The sequence below is a fragment of the Harpia harpyja genome, chromosome 18 (genome assembly GCF_026419915.1).
Source record: "Harpia harpyja isolate bHarHar1 chromosome 18, bHarHar1 primary haplotype, whole genome shotgun sequence".
Classification (NCBI taxonomy): domain Eukaryota; kingdom Metazoa; phylum Chordata; class Aves; order Accipitriformes; family Accipitridae; genus Harpia; species Harpia harpyja.
This window is the reverse complement of record NC_068957.1, coordinates 23,553,577-23,567,781: the sequence shown is the minus strand read 5'-3', so window position 1 is coordinate 23,567,781 and position 14,205 is coordinate 23,553,577. Positions and strand designations below refer to the sequence as shown.

Below are 14,205 nucleotides of genomic sequence, written 5' to 3'. Positions count from 1 at the left end.
CATCTCTCATCAAGTTTGAGGTTTTGGTAGCAATGTTAATAGAACCTCTTATATTTTCTGCATACTTATTCCTTGAAAACCTGTTGATATGAAAAAAATCACTTGTGAACATCACAGCTGGTTCTCCCTACAGCATCAACATATGTAGGAGAAACTGACTCACCATAAAAAGACTGAACTCAAAATGTCATTATTAAAGTAAAATTTTTTGAGTAAGTTAGTAACTATGCATGTTTAATACTGTATAACATCCTGTAATAAGTTTATGCACTTCTGTAATGTGGAAGCTTCACAGAATTGTTTTATTTGGATCACATGATACATGAATGTGTTTCTGAATAATTTTTAAATTAACAAAACAAAGCAAACCCTTCAAGCCTGTCCAGGCAAATTTCCTTCCTGCTTGGCACTTCCTGAATCTTTCATTCCTCAAAGTGCCTAAATCCTACACAGCTGCTTCACTTAAGGAGTTTGTGTAATCCTTGCAGCTCAGGAGTGCTGCCACTTGGGTTTAGTGCCATCTTTCCTTTCTCTGTGACTGCCTCTGGGGGAGAGGAAAGGGGCATTGTGACACCCAGAGGAGATTTCGGAACTCTTCAGATTTTTCTGTCATAAGGGTGCAGGAATAACATTCTTTGCTCTAGCAAGATGATTATGTATCTACTTGCGAACTTCATATGAAACCTCCAGGGGCAGCAAAATGGAAATTGCATTTGCAACAGGGCTTCCGTAGAGATCGTCTCTTTATATTAGTACATTAAAGAATCATAAGTTTTGTCAGTGTGAAAACATTATGTACTGGTAGCCAGCTAACTGAAAGTGCACCAAGCTATTTTTGTGGAATTATCAACAGTTTCTATTTTTGTGACGTGTACTCTCCTGATGACCCAGAACGCAAGAGCCCCTGAGGATCAAAGGGTGTTTTGTCATCCTCACTAGGACATGTTTCTTCTGTATTGGAGAATAGTGCAGTGAGGGATTTAAATAAAAATATAAATCACTTAGGGAAACAAAAAGAGCATTGCCAGTGTTACTTCTTAACAGTAGATTTTGTAATAAGATGTTGAAAACCAACTTCAGGTCGTCTTTAGGTCGTCTTTATTCCTCATGCCACAGAGGCAAGCTCAAGTATTAGGATGTGGATACATTTCAGGACGCAGTTTTTGGTTTTGTCTGTTTCCTAAACTTTTCACCTGGATCTAGTATTATTTATTATTGTCATTAATGATTTGGAACTAGCATGATTAAATTTCAAGATGATACTCAAGCTTCTGTTTTCCTGGACAGCTGACATAACAGCTTGATGCTGCTGGAAAGCAGTGATCTCACTTCCCTCTCCCTGTTCTTGGCTGCAGAATGTCCTCGCCTTTGTTTGACTTTGGCATTTTTAGACTCTCTAGATCAGTTTAATTCGTTGAATTGGTAGGAAGGCTTCTGGTTTTATTTATTTGTTTTTCTGGAGTTTTCTACCGCTAATGGATTAAATTGGCTCTTACAGAACAGAGGCTGTCATAGGCTATTGACAGACTTGGAGAATTAAGGAGAATACATTCAGCATAGACAGAAGGTTTTATACTTAGACAAAAGTAACCAGCTGCATGAATGTAGGATATGGAATCATCAGTTAAGCAACGATCTGTAGAAAAAGATCTCAGTTAAAGTAGATCAAAACTGAAAACAGTTCAGCAAATGTCAGACTGTCACAAAAAAGGATAATGTATATGGATGTGTTATATTTCACAGTGTGTTCCATATATGGATCCATATATATTGCTCTGCATGTGTTTGTCATGGTGCGTTAGGTATAAAGATATATGTAATGCACCATGAAAAATAACACATGCAGAGCAACTCTTCCATTCTGATTCAGTGTTGGTAAAAAACAAAACAAAAACAGTACATAATTAGGGAAGGAACAAAGGAAATAGGATTTAAGAACTTGAAATTCAGAGGCCAGAAACAATATTTGTTAACTCAGGTTGGTGAGCAGGAGGAATTTTTTAAATAAAAGTTGTCATGTTTTCTATCATTGCTTAAGGCATTTATAGGTGGTTATTAATAATTTTTCCACAATAATTGTGTTTCAAATTATACCACATAGTTAATTTATGAATTATTAATGATACAGAATCTGTGAATCCTTATAAAATTTATTTATTGGTCTCATTCTAGTATTCCTTTGCTGTATATAGTTTCCCTTGATGCTTAATTAACAACAGCAGATTGTTAACATATGCTGAAGTTCTATGCTACAATTATCTTTCAGTGAGACAACATGTCAGTCATACCATTTTCTCATTTTGTCTCTAGTTGGTGTTATGTGATATTAGAAGACTATTTTAATTTTTAAACTCTGTGCTTATCTTCCCACTCAATATAAAATGGTTCTTTCATCTGCAATGGTAAATAGTGCTCTGGTTTTTATGAAAGTGAGCACACCAGTAACTTCATTCAAATAAAATACAACATTTATTGTATTTTTTTTCTTTTTATTTGCAGAAATTTTCTCATTGGAATAATCCTTCCTGTTACAACTACTTGATCCAGAACATTAAACTTTTTATTATTTAGCCCGAGATATAGAATCTGTCAGGTGATATGAGTAGTAAAGCTTACATCAACAGTGACAATTTTATAATGATTCTTACGTATTAGAAAATACATGTAATACTCTGCAACTTTATAAGTATCTTCAGAATAATTCCAGTTAAGTAGCTGATTTCAGTTTTTGAAAACCGTATGAATTTGCAGAGGTGTTGCTTTGTATAGAAGAGAAATTCTATAGCATTATTAGAACAGATGCTTGTAGGGTGAAAAAAGGAAAAGAACAAGTTGGTGTATACCACTTCTTGTATACCACTCAAGTTAGTTTGCAGTTCATAGTTCAGGTACTGTACTCTGGTAGAATTGCTCAGATGAACTCTGAAATTATGTGCTGCCCATTTACTTTACTATCTCCATGAGAAATATCTTGGGCAAGAAAGGACTTGTAACATTTCAGACAAAGAAAATGCAGCAGGAAAGTTGTGTTCTGTTCTCTTAAATGTCCTGTATCAGAGGAGATGGTGAACAGTGATTTCCTTCTCATCTTAATGCCACTTATGCTTTTATTGACTTCTGTCATATTCATATATATTTCATTGTATTCTTTTGCTCTGAGGACAAAAATTATTATTTACACATCAAAAAAGGTATATATTTCAAGTTTCAAAAAAGTAAAAACCCACAAGACCTGAAGACACTGTGAATGTACCTGCTGTTTTACAGCACAGCTATACCAATTTACCAGTACGTGAGAAATACTCAACAATTTTGAGAGTTCTGCTTCTTATCGTGAGTAGTATTTGTATTGTTGAACATTTAATTTTTCTGAATAGCAGCTTGTCCAATAAGCAATTAGTCATCTATATCACTGGCATGAATGATTCTATTCTGACAAAAATTACACACTGTAGGAATTTATAGGGTGATACGCAGTTACAAAGCCCCATTTTCCCTTACCGCAGGCAATCCATGTAGAAGAGTGACGCCTGTGTGTTTTCTGTGAATTCACCCATCAGGGGAATTCTGGGGATTGAGTTTATTCCTTCAAGGGAGAAAGCAGAGACTCAGTACCCCATCCTTAATCTTCATACCCCCTCAAAAGGTAAGGGATGTCCATGTTCAAGCCTCTTGTTGCTGTACCACCGGGCTTTACCAGCTTCCTGCATCTTGTCCTGCTGGTTTTTGCAGGTTGCACTGGCGTCATGTTTGTTGTTTTGAACAGCACTTCTAAAATAGATACAATATTTGATTACCCCCAATATTTGTAAAACACACTCAGAATCACAGTAATGTATTTTGTTTCTGAAACAGTTTAAATTTTTGTGTTTGGCAAACAACTGTTTATTTCTGATGAGTGTTGAATTTACCATTTGTCTTACATTTTTATTCTGGTATTTCAGCATTGCTTAATCATTTTACTGATAATTAGCTATTCTCATTAAAAACTTTGAATAACATACAGCAGATACCTAAAGTATCACTTTTCAGAAGTCCTCTATAAACAAATGTTTTCCTTGGGATTTTTTTCACCTGTGCCTGTATGTGCACACACCTCATCAAACATTCATTTGTACACACACAGTCAGCATAATCACTTTAAGTAATTTTATTGGAATTAAGAGCTAAGATTTAAAGAATCGACTATGTCTAATTGATCCTGGTTGGGATGATATTCACTATTTATTAAAATTACCTTTCTGGATTTGGTATAATACTAAAATATTATATTAAATACTCTTATTCAACTAATGTTTCAATAATATTAAAAGACCCCTGTGCTATTTTGCAGATACCTAAAATCACTGAAATTCCATGTCTGATATCACAGACATATCTGGAGCTCAAAGTGAAGGTATACATCTTTGCTACCTTCACGCTGAGCTCCAGATCATAGAAGAATTATATTTGCTGGAATGATCTAAGTGACAATAGAGGAGGAGAAAGCAGGTGCTCTCTTCTCTTCATTAAAGACTCCCAGGACAGATAAATGAAGAAGGCTTCTTGTGAGCAACTAGCAGAATCACCCAATATGGTTTATTTGGATTGGGTGCATCCTTTGAGAAAGAGATAAACAGACATTGTTCCAAAGGCATAATGGCTGGCAAATTCTTGGAAAGCACTGAAGACAGGTTTTTTTCATAGAGAAGGTAGAGAACATAAGTAGAGCTGAGAGGGAGAAGGCAGGAGACAACTTATCTGAGAGCAATCATGAAGCAGTGTATTTTCTTAAAAACTTAAAAGCAAACTTCAAGAGCACATGTTTCTGTAAACTCAGTGGATGAGCCCTTATAGTGTGCCATTGGAAAAGGCAAGAAGAAGATCTGGTATTTCCTGGGCAGGGGGAAGCACTCTTGGACCATTGTTTTTCAAACATGTTTATTGAAAAATTGTGAGAGGTGGGTCAATTACAGTAAGGTTACAGATAATGCTTGTCTTCAGAAAGGGGAAATGCAAGAGCCAGGGAATTATTAGCCAGTCTCTTAATATGCACAAACAGTTTGCAAGCACTTGGAAGATAACAGATGAGTAAAACCAACATTAATTTATTATGAAGAAATCATTAAACAGATTTAATGCTCTTATGTGACCAGTTAACTGGCCTGGTAGATAGGAGAGAAGCTGTATATCTTACTCTGATATTAATACCTTCTCTCATGACATTCTCATGTGTATGGCATAGAGAATTAAGGACTATGTGAAACTGAGATTGAGTGGGTGGAAAATTACTGGATAACCTTGCCTAACAAATAGCTGTTAATGGTTCACTATCAGACAAAGGATGTATCATTTAATATTCAAGAGATAGCTGATGATACATGTGGTTTTGTTCAATGTTTTCCTGACAACCTGAAGGATCTGCTTACTAAATTTGCATACAATGCTAAACCAGGAGGGCCTGCAAATGCAATGGAATCTTGGCTGGTAATTAATAATGACTTTGGAAAACTAGAAGAAAGCTCTAAAAATGTAATGAAATGAAAGAGAGGCAAGTGTAAAGTATTCTAATTGGAAATAATCAACTGCAGATTTAAAGACTGTAACAATGGAATAATATGGCAATAATTCCAAATAATGTGGAAATTACAGTAAAGAAAATGCTGAATATCATGTTGGAAGGAACTCAAATACCTGACTGAGAAACATAAATAGGAATATAAAACACCAGATAAGTAAAATAATTGTTGTGTTTTATTCAGTATTAGTACAATCTCATCTGGGTACTGAGTACACCTAGTATACACTCGGTACACATAGTCTAATCAGTTGGAGAAAGTACAGAGCACACTACAATTCATTAATGTTTTAGAAAACAAGCCCTATAACAGAAGAATCATGAGGTTTTTCTCCTGTTTTCTAGCCAAAATATAGGGAAAGAGATAGTATTAGAATGTAAAAAATAAATAAAAAGTTTAAAAAAGTGAAAAGGAAAGTTCTCGCTTTCTGCGATGAGTATGACAAGAATTGAATTAAATTGAAGCAAAAAAGATAGCATTGCTATAAGGTTAGATTTTTTAAAATCTTATCAGGAATATCATGGCTATCACCCTCTTTGGGGAAAAATTGAACCATCATATTATCTCTCCCCACTCCTTTTTTCTATTGTCAACTTCATTGACTAACGTGTAACCTTGACAACTGCTGAATATACACAAGCATTAAGAAGAAATTTTTCACAAGAGACTTGGTATAGGTAATTTCTTTTCTGATTCTGAAACGGAGTTTCTGCTTGTCTTTCTGTGATGGTGATAATCTATGTTTTGACCCATGGGAAATTGTATCTAGCTGCAGGTAAATTGGGGGATTAGTATTTAGTTTCTTTACTAATACCGGCACACCAAAACTGCAGAAATAATGGTAGTATTCTAAATGTAGTTGATACTGTGTGTAAGGTGGTAGGCCCTAATTTCCAAAGATATGAGAAAGTGGTGAATGATTCTTGTCTTTGGCAGTCACTTCTTATCTATTTATGTTGATAAGGTGAAAGAAACCTAAAACATTTGATCAGAGTGTAAGAGGCTTAACAATAGCATAGAAGAGTAGTATAATTTGGACCCCTATGAGACTGATATTCTCCTGAAAAAACATCCTTTTTTGGTATTTAGGATTGCTGTTACTTTTTGAATCACATAGAAATAATTTCAGTGTTTATCTTTAAAAGATAGAAAGTCTTGTATTTAGAAGAAGATTATAATTGGTCTTTGTAGCTTTCTTCCATTGTTTAGGTCACTGTGTTTTTCTTCCACCTGTAGAAAACTAGTTGTATCTATTTAAGCACAATTTTGTATTTGAATGGGAATTTTTCATATAAAACATCTAAACAATAATACTAAATAATTTTCTTTTTCTTGAATATAAACACAGACTGTACCTTGAAAAATATTCTTTGTGTATATATTATCTTTGTATCCTGCACAGAATATTTGGTGGTAGTCCTCATAGCCATTGACTTGAGCTTCCCTGTGGCATTTGAGTAAAAAAGTTGTGTTTAACTTCATTTAAAAATTTAAAAAAGCAAAAATACCCAAAGACCCCCATAATTTATTAATACTTTTAATATTTATGATGCTCACATTTATTGCTTAGGTTAATTTATATTTCATTGCTAGTCACCATAGAACCTATATTTGTACCACCATGGTAGAATCATCACCACTATGGATTCAGTAGAAAAATAAGAAACAATAGATGACTATGAATTCTGTTTTCTTAAAAAAATCTAGATATTCTGTCCTTGTTAACAATAGATGTTCTACTGAAATCAACATTATGGTTATGAACACTTTCATTCAGTGCAAGTATTCCCGAGTTCTGTAATTAATCTTTGTACTAATGGCATTTAATAGTGTATGTCCTTCCTCCCCATACAATTGATTTTCTGCATTGGTTAAAAATTATGTTTTGATTCTGAGTCTCAGATTTTCCCATGAGATGGCTTTTAAATTAATTCCACTGGTCTTTTTCTTTCTAGTTTCTTTCATAACTAGTCTTGAACTCTTTGGTAAAACAGTGTTTCTGTAGACACCTTTTTGGAAGAAACTTCAGTAATGCGAAAAAATGGCTAATCCAAAAAAAGAGGTCAAGATTCCTAAAATTATGCACATTGACTTCATTGTTACTTGTAGCACAGAAAATATTAATTTATTCTTTGTGCCTTTTTTTTTTTTTTTTTTACAGCCTGTAATTCCAACCAGTCCAACAAGCAGTTCTACAACGCCAACAAGTACAATGGGCATATCCTCAAAAATGGAGAACTCTGCACTTCAGGATGTTTTCATTCTGTCTCCTATGTCAGGACTTTATGGCCCCAGGTATTTATGTCCTGGTTTTGGAAAATAAAATTTTACACTTTAATTTCACTAGGTTAATAAAAAACAAACAAACAAAAAGCCCCACAATCAAACTAAATGGTTAGTAAAATTAAGAGCTAGAAATACATTAAACAGCATATCATTATTTTGAGAGAATTAACTTTTACTTAGCTGGATACAAGTTGAGCAAAACCTGGGTTTAGTCCTAAACCAAGAAAGCATTTAAAGAAGTCTTTAATCATTTAGTTTTATTTACTTTTAAGCGACCACTTGTATCATATTCTAAAGCATGCATTTCTGCAAGGGAAACCCTTGCCTTCTCATGTTATACCAATTCCTTATGCTCCCTTTCAGGTACTAGAAAACTCCTGAATAACTATGTTTATCTTACAGTTAAAATGGAACCAATGATTATTTCGTTAATCTACATTTGTTGGATTGAATCACTTTCATGAAAGTTCTCATCTACAGCATTTCAGTTACAGGACTTTTTCTTTGTAGTGTTTGGGAGGGACAGTTGTATGCTTTAGCTTTATCATACAGTGGTTAATTTCTCCATAATCTTCTGGTTTACTGTTTTTAGGGATGAAATTGGAATAATGTCTTGTGACGACATCAGCAAATTTGGAAAGTCTGGAATGAAAGGCTCTGAGTCTCCAAGCTATTTTCTGGAGCATGAAAGTGGGAAATACTACACGTTAATTGAAGGTGAAGGCCACCCTGTGGGCTCTGAGTATGAGAGAAGCAGAGCTACAGGAGTGCGGAGAAGAGAAAAAACACCCACTCACGGTAGGCTTGATTTCTTAACATTTAAAAATTGACCAAATTTACAAATTGTGCTATTAACACTGCAACATGCCCCAGATATCTTCATTCTTTGTTAGACCATGACCTGTTGGCTCTGAATACTAGACAAAAGTTTATGTGAAGGAAGAATTAGTATAATTACAAGCTAACATTCATGATCAGGAGTGTGTAAATTAGTTATAGATTTATTCTGCACTGCATACTTAAAATTTTGAATGATACTTAAGTTCATATTATTTGGATAGCTAGCATCTTGATTTACTCAATTTCATTCACAAGCTCTTGGAGATTATTCTAGTTGCAATCTTCTGGGCTGTTAAACTTCAATTGGAGGGCCTCAAAAGGCTTACTGGTTGTATGAAATTAGATGTAAGGCCTCCAAAATTCAGCACTGTATTAAATGGATATAATTACATGAGTAGTATCCTACAATGCAGTTGTTAATACTGGAAACATATTTCAAAATCTTAGGATGGGGATTGTTTGAATATATAAGAAGCTATTAAAACAATAAACTCCGGTTTTATATAGAAATTTTGCGTGTATGTAAATCCATATGAGCATACAGTTATACAAACATGTGCTTGTATATGAGTATATGTATCTATATAAAAGGTATTGCTGAAAATGAATTGATGAAATTTTTTTTTGCTTATCTGTTAAAACTTATTTCCTTGGTGTTTGGTGAATTTTAGAAGAATACTACTGAAATACAGCAGAGTATTCGCCATATATTTTCAGTGGTTTTATTTTCAAGGCAGTAAGTTATTTTTGTAAAGTTTACAGTCTTAAGATAACAGATTTCTTTTAAAAACTTTAATTGTATCTGATTTTGAAAATGGCATTATTTCTGAGCCTCAGAGAAAGCAATGACTATTCCTTCTGATCATAGCATTCTGTATGGGTAGCTGCTATCTTTTGAGATATATATATATTTATGTGATGCCATCAATAAGTACTTCATTCATCTACTCAGACTAAGGTTTTTTTCCTTTCTCTCATTTTTTTTAAAATGTTCCTAAATTTTTTTGTCTTTGATATCTACGAAAGGGAAAACCTCTCACAAGCTCAGAGTAGTAAAGAAAAAGGTGTCTGTGAAGAACACAGGTAATAAAAACATGCTGCAGTTCAATGGAGATAATGCTAAGGGCAGTTATAGTGGAAGATCCAATAACAGCTGAAATGGAATACAGCTGGGGAAAAAAAAAAAGAAAAAACTTTAAGCACTTCAGGCACTGATTCTGTTGGTCTGCCATAGAACTGGTTAGTCTGGTTCAGGATTTGATACCCTGTATGTTATTAAATGTAGTTTCCCATGCTTCCTTCAGTTGTTAGTACTTCAAGATGATGCAGCTTTCTCTTCGCTGTTCTCAGACTGAGGTGTTCTTATCACCATAAATGTTAGAAGAGAGGGCAACTGATGGCCCCAGATGCCAAAACAGATTTTGATAGTTAAGATGTACAAGTATTTTCCTCTGTCAATAAATGTTTGCTGTGGTTTTCTTATTATATGCGAGGTATTTATGGCACAGTTTACCTGTTATCTGGGTTAAGGTTTCAACTATGTTACCTTTTGGCTGAGGTCAGCTAATGAGTGACAGTTAAAGTAATTTCACCTGCTGTTTGGAGAGCTGAGAGAGTAGAATTCAAGTAGGAAAATATGACAGCTGCAAGGATACTTCAAATTACTTGAAACTGCAGTGATAGTTCACTGCAGCTAGAGAGTGATAATTCACTGCAGCTAGACTTTCCCAACAAAGGACATCTGACTTTCCAAGTGTTGTTCTGTTTTTGTCATTCTGATAGTTTGAAAACAATCTTATGTTTATCAGTTAAGCAGAACTTTTGTCCTGGTTTTGTATTTTGCTAACTATAGCTGGCTTTATGGTAAAAAATGGCAAAATATCAATTGTAAAATGGACAGGATCACGTATGTATACACACTACCTTTTCAGCATAGGGAAATTTTAATAGATCTTTGTTACATATAGGATATTTTTGGTAACTTGTATGGTCATATACTTGATGCTTGAAAGAGCTGTAACATGGAAGAGTAGGATTCCATCTTAAGACTAGTAATATCAGTCTCTCTCTCCCTGATAGGTGACATTATTTTATAATAAAATTAGAATGAAAGATAAATCTTAACTGTGATTAAAATTAGAGCCAGATGGATGTATTTGGCTTGCTTTCATAAATTCATGCTGCATGATGACTTAAAATGTTGGGCTCTGTGCCTGATCCCAGAAATACACAAGATTTTTCTTGTGTTTATGATGGACAGTTCTGATTTTCTGTAACTTTGAAAATCCAGAAGGTATTTGATTTTAAAGTCTCAGGAATATGCCTTTGTTTCAAAATTTTTTAAACTACAGATTAAATTAATATGTCAATTAACAGACTTCCAAATCCAAATTTTGTTCTACTGTAGTAGAATGGCTTGTACTTTTTGACTTAAAGATGTACATTTGAATCATCAAAGTGACAATATGTCTTTCAGTGGAAAGGCAGGATTTATGGTAGATCCAATAAACACACATCTGATGCTGGAACCAGATAGCCATGGGCAAAGTAAGGAAAATAGAACTTCTGAAGTCTTTCATGGTTAAATAGATGCTTTCATTATTGTCAGGACTCACACAAACCACAGTTCAGAAATTCCTGCTATGGACTTACCAGAATTAAAGCAAATATTAGAAACCAGTCACTGTTGCAGCTGGTAGGTAGAAGAGTTCTCAGGCAGATGACACCCTCAGTATTGATAATATATCCAAAATCCAAGAAGGCAAATAAGTCCATTTTCTCAAACCATTTGTGAAAATTAAGCTTGTATTTAACATTGCTGCAGTGCATTTCTTTTTATTTTTTATTTTTTACCAAGAGTTATACTCTGCTATTAGTCCAACTTTAACATGCTATGTTGTTTAGAGTTCTTGCGGCAAGGCATATCAAATCTCTTCTATTTGTGTTGAAGAGGCAAAAACATAATAAATAAGGGGGGGGGGGTCTTTCAATTTATACTCGTATACTTGTACACAATAATTTTCTACTCCTCAGAAAAATATCCAAGTTGCAATGTTAAAACTGTTTATAGGTTACATTTGTTTGGGAAAGAACTTGGAAGTAAAATAAGCAGTATGCAAAATCACTAGTTGCTTTGTTCGGCATGTGTGTTTCCTGTCCTAAATTTCTACTTTTGATGTCGATTGTGCTGTGGTATCTGGCGTTTGTTACAAATCTCTTCAGAGCTTCAGACCTTTCTTCTCTTTCCAGAAATACTACTAAGCTTTATTATGTTGATCTTCATTTGTTATGTGCATTCTTATTTTCATATTTTTGTTTTTTAATTTATAATCTTTACTTGTTTTGCATTCTTTTACATATTACCAATTCTTCCCTTTGTTTGATTTATTGGGGGGGGGGTCCTTAATTAATATTATTCTTCCAAGGCCAAATTTAAGATTAGGCATTGAATAATGTATTTGTAGTTAAAGGTAGTTTCAACTGTTAGGCAGACAGGGAAACTACATATATTTTCTATACAATTAGTTATACACTAACTTTTATGGTATGAGCAAATGTATAATATGGGAAAATCTCAGTACTCTAGGTATGTTATCCCTTCAATTTTCAGAAAATCATGTTATCCAGAAGCATACTTGTCTTATATACCTGTTTGTTCTTAAAGCTTCCTAACATTTTAGTAGCTAAAAAGCTGTATTTTGGAAGAATGGTGAATAGAAAACTATATTAGCACACAAATAATCCACAGAAAATACTTTATCACTCTAATCAACCTGGGGATATTGATAATGAAAAAGAAACTCTTGTTCACATTTAAATTCTATAATTATCCTAGAAACAGAACAGTAGCAAACTACTTCCAAAAAAAATTGCTGGAGTGCTAAAGAAACACACTAAATTTTAGTCAGCTGGCACATGGAAAAAGGAGTCTTTGGCTTCATGGGTCAGACAGAGCTGAACCCGTAATCTAGAGGGTGTGTTTCTGTGTTTTGTGATGATAATGCACACTGACAAGGCCAAAGTGCTAATGCTTTGTAGTCAGTTTTGTAGTATTCTTCATTTAATTGCCTGCTATCAATGTTCTACTGATACTCTAGTAGGGAATGACTAATGCACATTAATATCTTGCAGCCATAGTACCATAAAATCGTATTAATTAAACCCCTAATGTCTCAATCTTCTTTGTTGTTGTTACCAAACTGCACTCCGTGTTTTCTTTTTAAGGCATTTGAAATTAACGTTCCTTGAAATGAGATCCCCTCATTACTCACCATGTGATTTTCCAGGTCAAATAGGTTTTACGGTTTAACTGATAGATATGTAATGTTGTATGTGTATTAATAGTCTTTCTAGTTTTTACTAACGCATATTAGTCCGTTTAAAAACTGCTTCTCTCTTTATTCCAAAACACCTATTTAATGAGTGAGCAAGTTTTTACAGAAGAGAGTTTAAAAATAAATTTGTAATCAGCTTTACATATACAAGTCATTTCACCAAAGTCAGTGGTACTTTCCTTCAGATTGGTATAATGAAGAGGAGAATCCCGCATATACGATGTTTAATTGATCCTGAATGCTACAGCTTTAATAACGTACAGGCACTGATAAAAAGGATTGCTCTGAAGGGTCACGTCATGCCTGTCATTTATAAGCATCGTTTACTCTACAGCCTTCTATTTTTAGTCTTCAAAAATTATATTGGTTTATCTTGAATTTTTTCCAGGAGATTTAAGGCCTGTTTCTATGCCTACTGAGTACAGTTGGATAGGGGAGTCAAAAGAACAAAACATGTACAAGAGGGGAAGCAGAGGTGAGTATTTTTTTTTTCTCTGCTCTTCTCCAAGACTTTTTTTTAGTTTGTTACTTAAGAAGCTTGAAAATATCATCACAGGAACGAAATCTATTTTCTTGAGTGCCACAGAGAATATAAAAGAGCCTGTTTAGTATCTGGGTTTCTGTGTTTCTATTCTGAAAATTTAAAAAGTTGTGTATGAGTAGGAGGGATTTACTCTATCTAATTCTAGTATAAAGAAAGATAAACATCAAGGGAAAAAATACTTATAAGTTTCAGATATATGTTAATAGCAATCAGTTCTTAATCTTCACAGTTCTAGAAAGCAACAAGTGATGTTATAGATGTAAGGTAATGTCCTTTGAGACACATTTTGATTAGTATGAATGAATATTTGAAATGAGAATCAGCAACTGTATTGTCAGTGTTCAGACTAGCAGTCCTAATCATATAAATTTCTATTGATTCCAGTGGGAGTTATGAACTTTGGAAGAAGCATGGTGATAGCAAAGTTCCTTTCTTCCTTTTTTTCCTCTGCTAAAAAGCAATTACATCATTCAAAAGAATATTCTTCAAATGTGCAAATATGTTTATTGTTATGCCAATTGTTAAAGGTTCTTAAATACTATTTTTTCAGAATCTTCTAGGCACAGTGTGGGTAGCTGAGAGTTCAACTTGACTATTTACAATGTGACAAAATTGAATGATGTTCTTGAAAATTAATACAGGA

The 14,205-nt window shown here is 33.9% G+C and overlaps 1 protein-coding gene across 1 annotated transcript in view; it reads left to right on the top strand.

Moving 5' to 3' along the window:
- The window catches only part of LOC128153769 (connector enhancer of kinase suppressor of ras 2-like), a 212,080-nt gene that overhangs the window by 143,318 nt on the left and 54,557 nt on the right, over positions 1-14,205 (top strand). Inside the window, exons 10-12 of the mRNA XM_052813495.1 lie at positions 7,720-7,853; positions 8,437-8,642; positions 13,407-13,492. Coding sequence (XP_052669455.1) covers positions 7,720-7,853; positions 8,437-8,642; positions 13,407-13,492 — 426 coding nt within the window. The remainder of the gene's footprint in view (positions 1-7,719; positions 7,854-8,436; positions 8,643-13,406; positions 13,493-14,205) is intronic.